Below are 19,541 nucleotides of genomic sequence, written 5' to 3'. Positions count from 1 at the left end.
TTTATATGAATCTGCATCAGTTATCAGATATTTTTTAATTGATGAGTTTTTAATCCTTTCGATAATCTCCTAATGAGGGGAAAATGTTTGAGTTCAAACACCTTAATCATTTCCTTCATCCGTATCGATTTTATCAATAATATAAACAATGTAACTGAATGAATAATTCATCTTTGTAACTCCATTTAATCATGGAATATTCCTTGCTACTCACGCACATGCGCATGATGACGAATGATGAAAATTTGAGTTTTAGGATTCACATTACGTGAAAACTTTACGGACTGTTCATTGAAATTTCATTGAAGTTAATAATTTTAATAATTCAACCAAATATTTATTTTTCAAAATCATCAAACAATTTTCTTCACAATTTCTTCGATTCTCCTGGCAATATATTCGTGATAATATCATTCGCGAATAGAGAGTCCCCATGTAAATTATGTATTATCTTCAAAAATATCAGTAACAATCAATTGGAATAATCGAAATATTTCACATAAAAAGCATCCACGTCTAAGAAACTCTCGGTGTAAAATCTCCACATCTTGGGAATCCCCTGGGTACTGGAGGAAGATCCGACGGTCTTCCCACGTGGAAAGTCAATTCCATTCCAACTAATAAATGCGACATGAAGTGGCAGTGATACAGCCAGTACCCTAGAAAATTATAAATGAAAATGAAAAAAGGAGTTCATCAGGGTATTAATTAATTCATCCGTTAACCAAAAGAAGAAGTAATTCACGTTTTTACCTGGATTATTGGCAATGAATCTACAAATGCTATAACCACCGGCTGGAGTGGGTAAAGTGTCTTTGACAACAGGTCGTTCATGGAAAGTGTTGTAAAAACGTTGATGCAGCTGTAAAGCTTGAAATTTATTTTGTTCCGTGAGAGGTACATCTCGTAGAAGACCCTGACCCATCATGTGGCAGCCATAACCGTGGATATGAAACGGATGAGATATTCCAGTGGATGCTTTCACAGAGAAAAAATACGAGCGACAATGAGTTGTTGTTGAAGTACGCGAGAAACATTTACTCTGACATCTATTTTCAAATTTACCCGTGTCAGCCATGATAATGTCGACCACTGCACCGAGAGGTATGTCAACAACATGTGAACAGAAACATGGCTTTCCAGGGCGACACCCTCCAGGTTTAGTACTTCCATTGCAAATTTTTCTACGTGGGATATCACGTATTTGCGAGAGAAATGGCGATCCTGAAAATGTATTACTAATACCGGAAATCATGGCGACTGAGCCATTACCACCAGTTGGCACTAGAAATAAAGAAAAGAACAAGTTAACTTCCTAAATAATCAGCGCAATGGAAATAAAGGTCTTGAGGTGTACCTTGAAAGTGTGGATAGCTTCTCGGTTGAAACAGCTCCTCGTCACTGTATACATAGAAATTGTATGGCAGAAATATACTAACATCTGGCCTAGCAGCTAGAATTCTCCTGTCAACTGCACTCGTTGTCTGTAGGTCCTTCATGCAGACAACATCAGTATTCGTACCTGCGCATACTTCATTCTCCTCATTAAACACCTAGAAGTTGAGATAAAAAACTTATAACGATGATCAAATACTGGATTTATGTTTCCAAATGAAGATATCTTACGACTCCCAATGGAAGCCCCGGATTGCCAACTGGACGAGTTATTTGCGGTGTCATAACTTGTCTTCCAAGGTAATGAAATAGTGCGACCTGGGAGATATTCCTAGACGTGCAAGGACCTACTAGCCGAGCTTGGATCCAATAGGTGCCAGGTTGCTGATCGGTGTTTACAACAAAGTCGTAACGTTCCGCTGAAAATGTTCTTTTATCAAAATCGCGTGATCCATATAGGCTAAACGAACCTAATTAATGGGATTGACGAGTTCCGGTCTAACATAACACAATCTTATTTGAGGAGAGCTATCTTCGACCTTGAATGTAATTACCGGAGAAAGAAGTGATGGTAGTGACAGTCTGTGGATCCACATCATCACCATCAGTACCAATTATCGTCAAGTTATGATTCTGAATTGAAAAGCGAAGAGGACAAGTCCAACTCAAACTGTTGATCATCCGAAATCTGATTCTACGGTTTCCGTTGACATTGATGACAGCAAGAGGTGAAGTGGTGTAAGTGCCAGTGGCGGGATCCTAGAAGAAGTGGTAAATAGAATAAACTAAAAAGGTTTCTGCTGGCAATTCGGGGCACCTACCAGCCACTGGCCTTTTCCGTTGATGAGAAGATTCTTCGGCACTTGTCCAATATTTCGTATACTGGTGCCAGGCCAGTGATCAAGAGCCGATTCATGAAACCAATCGTTGATGAAAATAATATTATCAATATTATCTTCATCGTAATGGTCTTGGTTTGGATCCAACTCTTTCGGTGGTCGAACTATTAGCGCACCCTGAAGACCATCCGATTTGTGAATTCCAGTGTGGGCATGATAAAAGTGTGTGCCAAGGTTCTGGGCACGGAACTGATAACGAAATGTTGATCCATGGGATATGGGACATTGGGTGACAAAAGGTACTCCATCGTAGTACTGAAAATCGTTTTGATACAGTCCGTGCCAATGTATTGTGATACCTGTGCCGATGGCTTTATTGTGTAGATCAATTATGGCGAGATCGCCAACACACAGCTGGATCGAAGGTCCTGGATACATTCTGTTGATTACCATCAGCCCAGCTTTATCTACTCCATCTGCCTCAATACATTGGCAGTTACTGCTCAACGATATGTTGGCTGATGGTCGACAAATCCTGCAAGCACTGAAAACAATAAAAAGATAAATAACCATTTATTTTCGATTTCCAATCAACTTGAGTTGATTTTACATTCATTTTCTTTGTCATTGTTCAAACGCTAGATCTAGAACAGGTTATACGCGTCCAAATGCGCATGAAGAGAAGAAGGCAGAGAATACGGGGATTCCCATCAACTATCCGAACTCGGTGGACTCTGCGCATTGTATCGGTTGAGGAAAGTGATTCTGTAGATAAGGAAAATTCTTGGAAATTCAATGAGTTTCTGGGTCATAATTACCCGCCTAGAGTTCGATAAATCTCGACAGTGAAGTGGTAGTAGCAATTCAATGGTCTAGCTCCAAGAATACACGGACGTGCGCATTCCTCAGGAGTAGATAATCTTCCTATGCCTCCGTAGTAGGCTCCATAGGTCAAGGGCTCCTGGGCCCCATCACTCATGGCCATGGCCGAAATGGGCTGAGGACGACGGGCTTCGGTGATATTGATTACTCTCCATTGGGATGAACCTCTTGAGTAATAGCGGATAGTCTGATTGCTGTAAACTATTATATCATATTATTTTATATTTTATATTGTATTATGTTAAACAAATTAGTAAAACGCGTCACAACTATGTTTTGCTTTAAAATGGAAATTTTTTACTGCTGTTACCAGTATTGAGGAGGGATAGACCCCATAAGATGAAGTAGTTTAACGAGATTTTCATTGTAATGAAGTCTAATAGCGGAACAAAATAAATTTTCCAAGATGCTCGCTCTTTTATCAAATGCAGACTGGATCTGTTCATGAGGTTCAACCACAAACCCGTCTTATTCAGATTCTGCCACAATAAATTAAGGAAGACGACTGGCAATAATAAATTGTGCAGTGACATACACTTGATTGTGGGATAAATATAATAAATTTCATCCAAAAGTTAACAATTAATCTCTTCGTCAAGCTCCACCCACTGCGGTTTCAAATTTACCGCACAAATATTTGGATTCATAAAAGTCGCCTTACAGGGATCCCAGGATGTTGCATTTTTTGCTGAGTTATGGATAAACTTGATAATGAAATCTATCTCTCCAGAATAACACAAAAATAACTTTTTTTGTAAAAAAAACATCGGGAAAAGATTACGTTCGGTTATTTCTGGATGATTGCATGTACTGATGGAAAAATGTTTTTTAAAAAAAGAAAGTAAAAAAAGGAAGAAGAAAAAATGGAAGAAAAGTTTTTGAAAATAATTGAAAAATTAAAATAAATCTGGATAGACCGGAAATCTATGTTGATTACCAAAATCAAGAGATTATTATTACCTAATAAATTTAGATTATTTCTATGTAATTTTAATTAACTCTAACTGTTTCGTGGAGATTGGAAAAATATGAGAACAAATATTACGTATTTTGGAGTAATCAATTGATCTTCATACGGAAGATTCTACCTGTTGATTCAATAATAAAAATCAAGAAAATTTTATCTGATGGATGAACAGTAAGTACAATGCAAAGTCCTTGAATTATGACATATATGTGCCATGGCATATATTTTGTCATTTCTATCCATATAATTGTGGACGCGCCCCCGGAAGTCTGATCTAGGATTTTTTAAACTTTTTCAAACGAAATATTAAATAATAATATGATACCGTAAAAATATCAGTGGGAAATGTTATTGGTAAAACTGACACACATTCAAAACATCACAATTCAAATTTCTTTATTGTTGAGGTTTTATTTGAGTACTTTGGTAATGATCAATTAATGAATAACTATTGATCATCGTATGCAACATCTCGAAAATACTCTACAACTTCTGTAGTACTTCTACGTCTGTGGGAATAATTCGTTTCGATTTTATCATTTTTATTTTTAGTATCATTAGTTCATGATATTTTAAGTTCTATAATTATTGGACTGTTAATTTTTATTGTGATGTTTTTTTCTATATAACATCATTACTGTGTGTCATTTACAGCGGCAATCATTTTTTAACCCCCGGCGATAACTCTAATCTCTGATTTTTTGGTGATAAAAGCGACTTTTTTATCAAATCAATTTTTTTCATCGATTAATGACTCTCACATATATTTCACTACTAGATGACGAATTAATTGGCGAAACGGGAAAAATGAGGAAACAGAAAAAGTTTTGGTCAAACTCTTCTGTTAACGATTATATCGACTGATCGGGATAAAATTCGAAGTGATTGAGGTTTATCGAATTTTCATATTGTTTTGTAACTGATCAGATCCTGATCTGGAATATCCGATGGAAAAATTCAGATCGTCAATGCAATTATTGTCCTAATTAAAACCCAAGGATTACATCTCATACGATAAGAAAACCTCTTACACACTTGCTTACCGATCTCTCCTCGACTCGACCGATAACTCACAATGTGGAAAACAATTCCCGGTTTACCTCCCTAGTTTCGAAAAATAGTATTTCACTAATGATTTTCTATAAATTTGTGAAGAAATGACAACCGTAAGCAATAGAAATAATTTCCGTCCAGCAAAAAAATCGGAAATATTTCCAAATGCTCCAGTGCAACTTTGGAAATGAATTATTTATTATTTTACATTATTCCTCAGTTAAAAAAAATAAACAATAATTTGATAGTTACAGGAATTTCCAGAAGAACATACAATATTGAATTGGAAGGGAAAGAATTTCCCGCAGAAAATGAATAGTTTAACTATATTATTATGTAGATCAATCATCAATGAAGAAATAGTTAAATGACATTTTGTGATGGAGTGAAAGGAATTATTGAATGATAATTTGAATTTATATGAACCCGTATGATGAACACTTGAAGAATGACTCGTGTAATTGAATTTCTTTTCACTTAAACAATTGTGACGTGATTCAGTGATACACCTGGTGTACATGTTTGTGGCCGGATTTCTGGGGAGGTGAACGCGTAGTTTCCCCTGCAACTCTTTTACATTCACTCGTCATACGAATAGTTGAACACGCGAATCCTTTGGCAGTCATCAACGGTATTTCTGTGGAGCAATGCCAAAATATAGTTCAGCCTCTCACCAACAACTTGTAAGAAAAGTATTAACAACTCCAGGTAAACATCAATGAAAAATTTATCATAAAACTTGAACTGAAAATATTATGACTTCTGCCAAGTAAATTTATTTATTTATTATTCGAAAGTTAATTAGTTTAGCAGAACTGATTAATTTTTTATCAACATTTTCTCATCGAATATTTGCTTATGTGATATCATGTGGTTTATTCTTGCAATATTTTTTGCAATATCATATTTTTTTTTGAATGAAATGATATTTTCTTTCCTTCGTTATGTGAAAAGCAGAATGGAAATTTATTCAATGAGTTTCATTATTTCTGCAAATGTTGTTATCGGAAGACAAATTAAATGATAATGTTATCCCCATCATAACTCTACGGACTTGTAAATTGATTAGTCTCTTGATAAATACAATATCTGAAAGAAATTCTGCTGGATTTTTCCTCAAAAAAAGTGTGACTCACCGTGGTGATGCACTTGTCGAGTACTTGACATCTTCAGTCATTCTAAATAAATCGAGAGTATATGTGAAAGAGCAATTGTAACAGTAGAGTTGTTAGATGAGTTTAAATCATAAGCTACTGTCAATATTGTCATAACTGCCCACTGTGGCACGTGATCACTTGACATTTTATTTCTTGAATGAAAGCCGGATTTTGATTCTGTCAGACGGTCACTAGTTTCTTTAAAAAATGAAAGTACTGGTTGCACTTGAGATTTGGTGCTCCACTAGAAAGTGACGTGATGATTAAATCTAGATTTTTATTTTTTTATATTTAACTACGCGAAATTGTTTTCACTCTCATTCAAAATACTAAATCGAGGATTAACTTTTATTATATTCGCCGTTAATATCCATCATTTTTACACTGTTACTTATTTTTCAGCCTTTTGATATGTACCGATAAACAAATTTTTGGGTTTGTAAATTTTTACGGTTAAAACACGTGAAATATCCTCAATATCCACAACGAATGAGAGATTTAATTGTTTAAATTTTAATATTATTATAAAGGAATCATATATAATCATAAAATCATGATATCATGATATAATATATATATAATATATTATAATACTATATATTATGAATTTAATACAAAAATTGAAAACTATAGAAACTTTTTTTTGGGGCAGAACGTGCACTCCTTTTTTGAATTTGACATTTAATTTTTTTTTTATTTAAAAAATTATTTGTCTAAAAACAATTCTATGCCTCTTTTTCCCTCAGTACCTATTATTATAAAATTTATTGGAAGGATCGTCTGAAAATGTCCTGTCATAAATGAACGAGTGAATAATATTTCAATCTGATAATGAGAGTCACCTCCAAGGTTAATGTCCAATTCAGTGTGGATCCATTTCAGTGAAAGGGAAATTGATGCCATTTGGTATTTAAGATTGACCGTGAGCTGAAAACCCTGAATGCATCAGGCTGCAGCATCTTTTTGTCGTTGAGTAAAATTCCTTAACCGGGACTGCAATCCGGTTTGCAACCACTCCATTCGAATTTTCTGTTTCCATATTGATTGAACATGTGTACCTCATTGTTGTGAGACGATCTCATTTCAACATTTGGTTTATTATTTAACGGAAAAATCAGCACATGATAATGCGATATTTTTCGCTGAATCGTTTATTTTATAAACATGCGAGGAATGAAAGAGAATGGAGCCAGAAAAATCGCGGCCTTGACTCCCCGAGGCGGCCGTTGAGAAATGCAGAATCCAGATTTTTTTTTTAATTCGTGAAATTCTTATTCAGTTTTTTGCAGGTATCTCGTTAAAAAAAATAATCTTTGATCGGTAGGAAAACTATCTGGTATTGAGAGTTTCGTGGGAAAACGGTAAATGGTATATTTCGCGAGGGAATAATTTCTGCACATGTACCGAAAGGGTATATTATAGTACAGCAGAACTATTTTTACAGTTTTTCTTATATAATTAATTAACAATTCAGTAAAACCCGATAACTAATCATCAGAATCACTCGATTATTCATAATTAATGAACTTGTTGATTTTTTGGATGAACATGTCAAACGTTTTATGAAAAAAGAAATTTTTCCAATAATTAATTTTTCCAGGGGATATAATAAATTAATAATTAAATAAAAATGAATAATTAATCATTACAATTCATTAATTGTTTATACTGAATGAATTGGTTAATTTTTTTCCATGGAGTTGTCAACTGTCAGGTAATAAAAAAAGTTTCATAAATAATTTTTAAAGGAATATAATTAATTCATAATTAATTCATAATGAATTAAGTAATTAGGAAAGTAGAGTGCAAAATGACCGCGAGGCTCATTGCTCTCCCCGATTTCGGTGGGAGCGTCTAAAACCCCTAACAGTCCAATTGAATAATGAATTATTTATAATTAACGGTTTGTTACTTTTTTTAATTAAACGGTTTGTCAATTTTTTTTTGCAGAAAATCGCCAATTGTTTATTGAAAAAAAAAGTTTTACCGATGACTGTACCACTGAAAAGTTCAATCGGTGTTCCATTGAGAAGCACATGGCCTAGAGCAGGTACATGAGACTGCAACCAACCGGCACAACCTACTGCCACCACCACAATTTCCATCTTCTACCACCACTTCTTCAACTCGATGTGATTCCCGATCGGTGCTTTCTACCGGGCATTTTCTACCCTGTCCACTCGCCAACGGACTCTCATCGACAACGCGCTATTAAATTCCATTTTAAATTCAATTAGACATGTGTGTCACTCTATTGTCCCACTGATGACTTTACTCTGACAAAAATTTAACAATTCCATTTAATTTGCTCTGTGATTTAATTTTATATGTTTACCTTTATTTATTGACAAATCATAATTATTAACAAATATGTCGTGGATTCGCTCAACCAGTGATGTGATCGGGTTTCTTCTGCTGTCCGTTGTAACAATAATTAAAGCTATTGTTAAGTCATTCATTCCGATGAAGTATAAGATGAAAAGTGTCGCGGGTGAAATAGCTCTTGTTACTGGTGGTGGTGGAGGACTTGGAAGGCTTCTTTCTCTCAGACTTGCCAATTTGGGGGCAATTATCGTTGTTTGGGACATCAATGAAGCCGGTATGTTATTCTTTCATGATTCAGATTGGCTTATCTTTTACTGGCAGTGATATATTGGTTGATAAATGATAAATTCTTCAGCGAAGTGGTAAACTACGATAAGCCCATTTTTCGCGGTCAGTTTTTAACCGATATCTCAAAATTTAAGAGACATAACGATTTTTTTATAGATACCTTTTTTGTAGCTCTCATCTTTCTCTAGAAAAAATGGTTATATAAAAAATTCGCTATGTTCCTTCAATTCCGAGGTATTGGCTAAAAACTGACATGCAAAAAAATTTACTCATCCTAGTTTATTACTTCGTTAGTGAATTGAGGAGTTATCGCCGATATATTTTCATCTTTCATGTTTCTTTTTGAATTTCTGGCGAACATATACCGTTCTTATGGTCGTCCTGTAATTTTTAAAAAAATCATTGGCAAATATATATTTATATTAAATATTTTGCACGTTTATTTTATCGGCGGTTTCTCAGAAATCTTTAAAAATCTTGAAAAAAGAGAAGACATTCCGCAATAACTTCGTAATACCTCGCTATTTGGTATTCGACATGTTTACATTTTCGAAGCAATATCGGTCGATGGATTTCAATTAACTATTCAAGTATTTAATTCTGTTTTGATCAGTGCGTATTATCCTGTTACCATGTGTCCATTGCTCAAGGACTGAAAAGTATTCGATAATATATTTTGGTATATATCCTTCATATTACAGAGAAAGTTTTAGGATGGAAAAGCTTTTCATTCATTGGATAAATCAAATAATTCCAAATGATTTGAAGATCTGGGACTGAAAATCTTTCTGGATGCCCAGTGATACCTGATAACTTTTATATCAATCATTTGGAGAATATTTAAAAATAGTATTTCTCCAGCTATGAATATTTAGTGGGTAGAAAAAATTATTCCTTAAGATCTTACATTATTCTTTTTGTTCAAGCCTTACCTTTAATGTTTCGCGATTGTTCTGTTCCCTATTTTTTTATTGCGACATTGCACTCCACGAGAATGATCAATTACTTGGTAGGTATTCTCGATCCGTTGTATGTTTTCAATGAATTCCAGAAGACGTGGTAAAATGGACATGAATTTCACGATCGGTTGGTCACGAAGGAGAAGTCTGTCTATAAATCTAAAACCAAAAATTATCCAACATCAGAATTGCAATATTTCTGTAAAATTTTCGCTCGAATTAAAACTTAAGAACAAAAAATTTCCCCACATTTTCCTGGAGTCCGATTTTTCACCGATATCTCAAAATTGAAGGAAGATATCGATTTTTTCATATGAACATTTTTCATAGAAAAGAATGAGACCTACAAAAAAGGTATTATCAAAAAAATCGTTATCTTCCTCCAATTTCGAGATATGGGGTAATGACTGGTTTGGGAAAAAATACACTTGTTCTAGTTTATTACTTTGCAGCAGATTGACAAGCATGAGTGATACAGTTAAATGACATAATCGTTATTATTAATGATTATGTAGTAGGTAATGAAAGGATGATGCACGAGACATAAAGTTTGGATAGTGCGTTTAATCCTGTTGAGATAAACCTGTTATTGATAACAAAATTGATGGCAAACGAATATGAGTTCGAATCAGTAGTCGGAATGTTCAATGGTTTAATGTGATTTTATATAAGTCCTGAAGCAATCTGACCGTGACTCAATGACGACGGATATGCATGACCAACTGCCACCTCAGAAAATACAACACTCCTAATGAAAGTTTATCTAATTTTTCAATGTTCCGAATCTTGTTATCACTGAGAAGTCAGTAATGAAGATAAAATTATGCCAAACGAATGAGTAACAATAATCACCTGGAACTTTATCCAGCTTACCAATAAAGTTGAATTACATTGTTCAATGTCTCGGTGAGAAAAGCAAATTCGAAAGTGCCTTGCATAATTACGCGAGAAATCAAAATAAAAAACTTATTCAGTCTTTTGTGGGATTAGTACAGATTTTCCATATCATTGCACTCACAAAAATACCGATTTCAATTAACTACGAATTTTTATCTCAAATTGATTCTATTTCAGACAGATTTTTAATTTAATTCTATTTCAGAATAATGGAATTATATAAAAAACGAGTAAAGTTATTAAGGTAATTATTATTAAGATTGTTAATATAATTATTTGATGGTAATCAAGAGAATATTTAGAGGATTTTAGGGAATAGTCAATGGGAATGAAAGTCATCGGTTGAAAAAGAAAAAGATAATTGAACTTGAAGGTTTTGAGAGTAATTATGTCGGTTCGATCATTTATAATTCTTTGAGTTTTCATTATTGAATTACATGGAATAAATTTGCGATCGACGTCAGGGTCTAATAGCCTGTTTATTATTGAATGGAGAGGCACAATGTCGGGATTCTAGGATCGTTCGAAGGATTTCTTGAGTACGTGAGTAGAAATTTACTTAGAATTTTTGTCGTGCTGTTTTAATGGCTTCGATGACGCCCCATTGTTAGGCAGGGGTCAATAATTATTACAGAATTGTAGTTAGTTATTGTATACCCGGTTGAATGGATTATTTTTTATGAAAGAATTTTTAATATCAAATGAAAAAACATTGACAATCATTTTTAGGAATTGTAACATTTTAATGGAAATTACGCGTAAATCACGGGGTATTTTTATCTACGTTATCAATTACTCAGACGAATTTCTCGAATGACTCAATTAAGTGAAAGTTATAACTATGAATTGAAAAATTAATTGCGCCCATTACATAGGAAGAATGGAATTAAAATTGCATAGAATATTTTAAAAAAATCATAAATTTCCCAGGAATTGTAATTAATAAAAAATTAATGGGTCTTGAACGAATAATTTTAAGTAACATAGTAATTACATTTATTAAAAATGGATTACAGGTGTTACTGAGAGTATATAGTAGGCTGGGACAATTGGATTTATTGTCCTTTGGTCGTATATTAGTAGAAAATTTCAGTTACCGAAGTGTCAATAATAAAAATCAGGCTGGTGCGTGAGATTTTTTCATATCTCTCAAGAATAATGAGTCCAGAGCAAAGTGTAAATGATAACCCTGAATGGTATTAATCATGTAGAAGTAATTCAATAATTCTCACTGTTTATATCAGAGAAAAGAATTTCTTCGGAAAAGTTCGGTGACACATTCTAGTGTTCTATGAAAAATTTTAAATAATATTTGTGCTGGGTTTTTTATAGAAATTTCTAGGCAATTCAAATTTCAATTTTTTAAATATTCAGTCTTGAGTCCTGAATCAATGGCGTATATATTATATAAAACATTATTTTTTTGTGCATTTGTTTGGAATAAATTGCATTAGAAATTCAAATTTTCATGTAATTTCTACATGAGTTTTTTTTTATCTGCTGGAATTTTTCTCCGAAATGTTTCATGTTGATTACAGGCGTGCGCATTTTCCACGTATTGCGTTTAAAAGTTGAACTTCGCGCCTTAAGTTGTGCAAGTATGTCTAAAGACCTGAAGAATTCCTTCCCTGGACTTTGTAAGAACAAAATTCTGGAGGGAACGGAAAAAAAATTACTGCTTTCCTATTGAGAAACAATTTTTATCCGATGCACTTCGTTCGTCCGGTTTTCCTTGCAGAAATATTAAACACTCGTATAAAAAGTGGACCCATTTGTCTCAACTGATAATCGCTGTTTCGCATAAATCATGGAACAGTTTCAGTTCGAATAAAAAATAATTCCCACTCAACCGATTGTAATAATAAACACTCCGATGAATAATCCATAACTATGCAGAATAGATACTGAATTATAAATTAAATTTGTGAATCGATGCATTTGGATTTTGCAGATTTATTTATTTTTTGTATCCAAATGAAATATTCTATTTATATTCTTATCATTCATTCTTTTTTCTAATTATGTGTGGAAATAATGTAAAATTTTATAAAACGTGAAAATACGAAATTTCGAGTGAATTTGTGCGAATTTGTGGATTTATAAAAAAAATTCATAACAAGAGTCAAGTTCAAGATAAAAATCTGAAATTTTGTGGAGTAATGGGCCTTATGTAGGAGCATTACAGAACAAAATTTCGGATCGATCGATCGAGCATTTTCCGAGATATACCAATTTCGTAGTAAATGATTTTTCGTTAATATGTCAAAAACGACTTGTTTTTTGTTTAATTATGGGAATTATTTTTATATCAACTTTTAGATAAATGGCTTTCAGTTGTATTATGGTTTACTTGCACGTACGGCAATTTTATAATCGTTATCCTTGAAGTTGAATAATTCCAGACCCATTTCAGTTGGTCAAGGTTCGTAATTTTTCTAGAATCAATAACATACTTGAATAATAAACATATTAAAAATAAAAAATACAAGGGCGTTTTAGTCCCTAATACACAAATTCTCAAGCCCTACATTTAACATGACCGATAACTGAATGCAATTATTAGTCATTACGGTAAGACCGTTTAATATTAGTGAAAATTTTAAACCGGTGTCACGATTTTTTTTTTTAATTCCGTTAGCGTTAATGACAAGACCAGAAGAAATAAATTGTTTAGGAGAGGTAACAGCAGAAAAAGTATAATTGTTTTCACTGTTATACAGACAGACTTACGAGCGAATAGGTGAGCAAAAAGTGAGAAAGTAATTGAGGGCACCGGCTTACATATTTAATTACGTCCACGTGATTTTTCTTTGTAATTCGCAAAAACCAGTGCAGAAAGAAAATCATCCCTTGAGATACTTCAGTGCTGAATGGAGATGAGTGTGAATTTTTCGCATTAATCAAATTATAATATCACTTTCACTCCACACGATTTATTGAAACAATACATTAATCAATGGAATTGTTAATTTATCGAAAGAAAGATTGGAATTGAGGAAGGAGGTTAATGATTTTCATATCTCCATTGAATTTCTGAATTAAACCTGATGATTCATTATTTTACTTAATAGAACAATGAGCAGTTGTTAAATATTTACATACAAAAGATAATTCAATTGAAAAAGCAAAGTGCTAAATTAGGATAAGTGCCTTTTTTTCGATGCCAGTTATTCGTGAATATCTCGGAATTGAAGGAACATAACGAATTTTACGGATGAACATTTGTTTAAGAAAAAGATGAGAGCTACAAAAAAGGTATTCATGAAAATATCTCTATCTTCCTTCAATTTCGAGATATTCGCTAAGAAGTGGTCTGCAAAAAATGCACTTATCCCAGTTTACCACTTCGCAACACGCGACGATTTTTTACACAATTCCCCACATTTAAATTATTTTCCATCAGAGAAATGCATTCATCGTGAAATTTCTCATCACTTGGTTAATTCGTTGCGTGTATGATTAAAATTATTACGTTAATCTGCGCCTGCGGGAAATACCAAATAAGCAAAGAAAAACTTGCGGAAGAAACACGGAGATTGTTGTTGTGGAAAGTAGATAATCATTTAACACCGCCTAATATTTATTTTTCATTTCAATTCTAGGCATTCAAGAGACGGTGAATTTAGTGCAGTCAGCTGGAGGCACGTGTTACGGTTACATATGCAATCTTCGGAATAAGGAGGATGTATATAAGAAAGCTGCATTGCTCAAAGAGGAGGTTGGAAAGGTACACCATCAATTCAATATCATAAACTAATACATATCGAGTTGCAGATCCACTCTCACTCAATATTCGAACAATATATTCCCATTAATAATTTTGTTCAATTAATACTATATATATAATCAATTAAAATTTCATTTAATTAAACCTGAATCCCTCGAAATGTCCAAATCAATATAAATAATTCATAATGAGAGAGTAACTATTAAAAAAATAATCAAAGAGGAGGTTGGAAAGGTACACCATCAATTCAATATCAAAAACTAATAGATATCGAGTTGCAGATACACTCTCACTCAATATTCGAACAATATATTCCCCTTAATAATTTTATTCAATTAATACTATATATATAATCAATTAAAATTTCATTCAATTAAACCTGAATCCCTCGAAATATCCAAATCAATATAAATAATTCATAATGAGAGAGTAACTAATAAAAAAATAATTCAGAGGAACGTCATTGAGATATTTCAGCGGACCTCCATCCCTCTGAAAATCATCCGCCATTTCCAGACACTTACTCTCCTCCATTTCCTTAAAATCCGTCATTTTTCCGTAATTCTCAAGTCTATCATTCCACACGAGACAAATATCAAACAAAATTTAAAAAAATTTCTATATTCACAAATTATTAGAGATCATTCGCTCTAATTTCAGTTTTCCTCGAATTCGCGTTCGATTTTGGTATGCGCAGACCGAAATATTCCGGAAATAACGCGAGAAAAAAAAATGAGAATGATAAAAATTGCTTAAGAATTACAAAAAATAAGATAATCTATTTTCTGCGCGTCTGCTCTTGGGGAGCCTTTACCTAGAAATGAACTTATATTCTATAAAATCTTTTAGAAACTACTAAATATTTTCACTGGAACCCAAAACATAAGAATGGGTAAATAGTAATAATGTTAGGCATAGACTCTGGTCATGAGAGTGACGTTATACAGGAGGACCATTACGAAAGTCCTCAAAGTTACGCCACGACAAGTTGCAATACGTCGTTAATACACGAGACCTCAATACCCCTGACACATGTACTCTCAGTATTCATGATAATACATCCGAGTGTTATTCCGAAATTTCTCACTGCACCGTTCCAAATCAATCACCCAATCACTGATTTGATTCCATCGACTAATTTATACTATATTATATTTAACATGATTCATTACAAGATGCAAGTAGCTATCGCCCGAGGGCCAACACCATCAACTCATTAATCTATCAGATTATTTATTTTCTTTCTTCTATTTTCTGTTGTCATCAGGTATCAATACTCATCAACAACGCTGGAGTGGCTATCGGCAGGAAATTTCTTGATACTCCTGATGAGCTCATCGCAATGACAATGGAAGTCAATGTTATGAGCCACTTTTGGGTGAGTTTTGAATATTTTTTTCATCGAATAACGGTTAATGACAATGAGATGAATCTCCAAGAGATCCATGATACCTGGATGGATGGATCATCACTATATACCATTCCCTTCATTTACTGAACACTCCTTTGGTCTCGAATTCAAGGACCACTAGTGTCCGACTTGGGAATTCGCGGTGAGAGGTGTGCTATCTTGTTTGTATATACTGTTGAATATACGAGTGTTGGTGGTGGTGCTGAAAACTTGTCAGGTTAATATGTAGAAACATTACAAGTGTGCACCACCGATGCTTGTCTACGGTTTCGAACTTATTTTGCAAATATTGCCACACGACGGAGACCCTCCAAATACAGACAAACCCATTTATCAATTATGGTTTAATCGATTGGACAAGATTATGAATTTTTTGATTAAAGTGGATATGTGCACGGGTCAAATTAATGATGTCCTGAATACTGATGGGGAAAAGAAAATGAGATGATAACAGCCCGGCGAGTGAATTATGAAGTCGCAGAAAAATTTGGGATATTATTTGAATAATATCTCGTTGTTTATGATTTCAGACTGTTAAGGCTTTTCTGCCGGATATGATGAGAGACAATAAAGGGCATATTGTTAGCATAGCCAGTTTGGCGGGTCATGTTGGCATCCCGAAACTCGTTGATTATTGCGCCTCAAAATTTGCTGCTGTCGGATTTGACGAGGCGCTCCGTATGGAGTTGGAGGTAATTTTTTATTTTCTTCTACCGGAAATGATATTTAACATTACGATGTCATCCACTGAAAAATGTCACCTAATACCGGGCATCGGTTTATTATACATGACATTTTCCCAAGTGATTCCTAAATTTTTAACTTGAAAAGGCGAAAGGATTGTCAAGTGCTCAAGATCGGATAGAATTGAACAGATGATAAATCCACTACCAGGAACAATGCAATTAGATACGATCGCGGGTCACAGTGCAATTTTTTTGCTTCTGATTATGATTAATCGATCTTCTAATTGTCGAGCTATCGCGGGACTGCAATGACGTGCGGAGTAATTTTCGCGTCAATTGGTCTTCAATGATTTCGCACATGATTACATGATGCATACGTTGCAGAAAGAACGGAAGCAAGAAGTTGAATAAAAAATATTCACATTCCATATTAGACTTTGAGCTTTTTTATTAGATTTTTTTACTACTTCAGTGCTCTACTTCAAATAAAATTCACTTGGAAGAATTAATTGATGGAAATGATTGAATATTTTTTATTTCTTTCAGGTATTGTCGAAATTATACGGAAGACGAGACGTTTGTAGGATTTTCAGATAGCAATGATTTTCTAAATTTCTTCCTATATCATACTTTCTAATTTGGTTCTCCTTCGAATATACATTTGATTGTAACATTTTCTAGCATAAAGCAATGAATTTCCCCAGAATTTTAGCGCATCATTTGAAGTTAAAAATATTTCTGAACAAATCGGAGTAATAAAAGTGTAATGAAATGCAATCACCTAAATTGTTTAAACTGTAAGATTGGAAAAGAATTGAATTGGTAGCCTCCATCAAGACTGTCAAGAGAATCAAACAGCTCCATCATAAATGCAGATTAAAAGAATCTCTACCTTTATCTGAAAAATCGTATCGATCGAATGCATCACCAGACAATGAAAAATTAAAAACAATTAACTTCTGCTTCGATGTGATAAATATGAAGATTTCTTCTGTGATAATCTCACTGATAGATCCGTATGACGATTCCAAATTTAATCTAATAATAATATCTAATAATATATTAGATTATTTTATGGTTTGAAATATTTAACAATTATTGGTATATTTAGACAATTATGTTTTTTTCCTCGTTCTTGTAATGTTTCGAAATTATGGGTTTGTTTGAAATATTTTTAGCTGTAATATTTTGATAGGTTTGTTGTGTTATTTTGATAGGTCCGTGTGGTTTTTTATATTTTTCTTTCCCTTCCAGTCTGATGGATACGACAATATTCAAACCACAGTGATTTGCCCGTACTTCATACGCAGCACTGGAATGTTCGAAGACGTGCAATCAAGGTGATAATTAAGAAGTCAGAGATTATTGTTGCTTTTTTACAACATCCTCATCAAACAATTCAATGACGAAAGGAAAAAAAAAATTACTTACGTCTAAGGTCACTTTTTTCAACTGACTTCATTCATTTCTCTAGATTCCTGTCCACCTTGAGCTCAAACGAAGTCGCCGATCGGATCATATCAGCAATGAGATGCAACGAGAAATTCGCGATTCTGCCGGGTTATCTTCAAGGCATGTTGGCAGCTAAATGGTAAGTCGGATCCTGAAAAAAATGTGGTAACAGTGAGATGTCCTGAATCTCTTGAGATTAATGATAAAAACAAGTTGAAAAGTTGAATAAATTTTATACCAAAAAAGATGAGGAAGAAACTGTTACAAAACACTTAATCGCGTGTGGAATTCTCAATTGGGGACTGCAAGAAAGCCGTCACGACCTCTGTCATTACATGCTTCTCTCTATGAAGGATAATAGAAGTTGACTTTCCCTGCCTGAAGTGTGATCACCCGAGAGAAAGAGAAATTATGAATCCAGGATGAAGAGTGAAGAAAACATTTGAATTCCCACCGTCAACCTATATAATACTCTCTGAATGATTTCCATCTACCGATTCTTTACCTTTCTTCCTGTTTGTTTCAGGATCTTCCCCTGGAATTGTGCAGCCATGTTCCTCCGGGGTTTAGTCCGGGACGCATCTCCAGAGCCCCAGAAGAATCCAGTATCTAATAATCAGGAGAATTTCGAACCATTGAAGGAGCAAAATGCCCTCCACCAGCAGCTTACAAGACGCATCTCAAGTTCTGAAAGAAAGCCTTAACTCGTTTCAACGATTTTGACTAGAAATGTCCGTTAATGCTAGTACCTCAGGTTAATAATTCAGCGGCGATGCGAAGTAAATCAATTATGGTTGTGATGTGGATGATTACGACATGGAAAATGTCCCAACTTGTCGGTTAAAAAAAATATAAAACAGCTCAAGTGACACCCGAGATAACGTAATAACTCTTTTTAATACCATGTGCAGAAAAATGAAGATTATCAATTCCTACGACTCAGTCAGAATATCTGGAAACTACCTGAATATATAATACTCTCGGATATAATGTATATACTATTTTGACGAATGAAATATATCGCTTCAGTGATGAGGATGTAATGAGAACCTCATATTTGTTGTAATTTAGACTAGGCTTAGTGCCATGACTTGCCGTCAAGGCCGTCGCTGTGCGACGCCCTATCATTGGGTGAATTCATAGACATGTTTTTTTTATAATAATAATTGAAGTGGGATCAGTGTGAAAATATTTTTAATGACAAATATACAGATATCAGTAAATGAAGGTCAGTTTTTTTTTCTTTTTCATATGATACTTTTGACACTGTGGAAGTACGCTTTCATGAGTTTCTGGGTTCGGTGAAAGCCACTTTGCTGATATAATATATATTAAGAAAGCAGAAATCTAGAGCAGAGTGATAGGAGAATTGATTCGGGGCGAATAATCAGAATAATTATTGATGGGAGATCTCGCTGTAACTCTGATAAAGTTATGGCTAAGGAAACATCTCTGAGAATTTATCATTTAAGGCTCGGGTGGATTATCTAGAAAAGATAACTT

General features: G+C 33.9%; 2 protein-coding genes and 1 long non-coding RNA gene across 4 annotated transcripts; 1 reads left to right on the top strand and 2 right to left on the bottom strand.

Moving 5' to 3' along the window:
- Positions 1–315: 315 nt before the first annotated feature.
- LOC105265214 (laccase) lies at positions 316–8,420 on the bottom strand. Of its 2 annotated transcripts, none has more exons than XM_011302611.1 (9): positions 8,281–8,420; positions 3,053–3,317; positions 2,217–2,778; positions 1,950–2,154; positions 1,627–1,814; positions 1,358–1,553; positions 1,066–1,284; positions 754–978; positions 316–659 (listed from the first exon to the last, which is right to left on the bottom strand). In XM_011302611.1, the coding sequence occupies exons 1-9, from the start codon at positions 8,396–8,398 to the stop codon at positions 517–519; spliced, it is 2,121 nt and encodes a 706-aa protein (XP_011300913.1). In that variant the 5' UTR covers positions 8,399–8,420; the 3' UTR covers positions 316–516. The 2 variants fall into 2 exon arrangements, with proteins under 2 accessions (XP_011300913.1, XP_011300912.1); XM_011302610.1 differs by lacking the exon at positions 8,281–8,420 and adding an exon at positions 3,427–3,574.
- A 44-nt stretch (positions 8,421–8,464) lies between these two features.
- Positions 8,465–19,265, top strand: LOC105265216 (short-chain dehydrogenase/reductase family 16C member 6). Its single transcript, XM_011302612.1, has 7 exons — positions 8,465–8,892; positions 14,365–14,489; positions 15,757–15,867; positions 16,431–16,592; positions 17,841–17,926; positions 18,061–18,177; positions 18,565–19,265. The coding sequence occupies exons 1-7, from the start codon at positions 8,664–8,666 to the stop codon at positions 18,740–18,742; spliced, it is 1,008 nt and encodes a 335-aa protein (XP_011300914.1). The 5' UTR covers positions 8,465–8,663; the 3' UTR covers positions 18,743–19,265.
- LOC105265215 (uncharacterized) lies at positions 8,904–18,102 on the bottom strand. The gene is made up of 3 exons (XR_892058.1): positions 18,018–18,102; positions 9,839–10,024; positions 8,904–9,287 (listed from the first exon to the last, which is right to left on the bottom strand). It is a non-coding gene; the product is annotated as an uncharacterized lncRNA (long non-coding RNA).
- Positions 19,266–19,541: the final 276 nt, after the last annotated feature.

The sequence above is a fragment of the Fopius arisanus genome, unplaced genomic scaffold (assembly GCF_000806365.1).
Source record: "Fopius arisanus strain USDA-PBARC FA_bdor unplaced genomic scaffold, ASM80636v1 scaffold00028, whole genome shotgun sequence".
Classification (NCBI taxonomy): Eukaryota; Metazoa; Arthropoda; class Insecta; order Hymenoptera; family Braconidae; genus Fopius; species Fopius arisanus.
The sequence above is the reverse complement of the archived record's forward strand: the minus strand, read 5'-3'. Positions and strand labels throughout refer to the sequence as shown.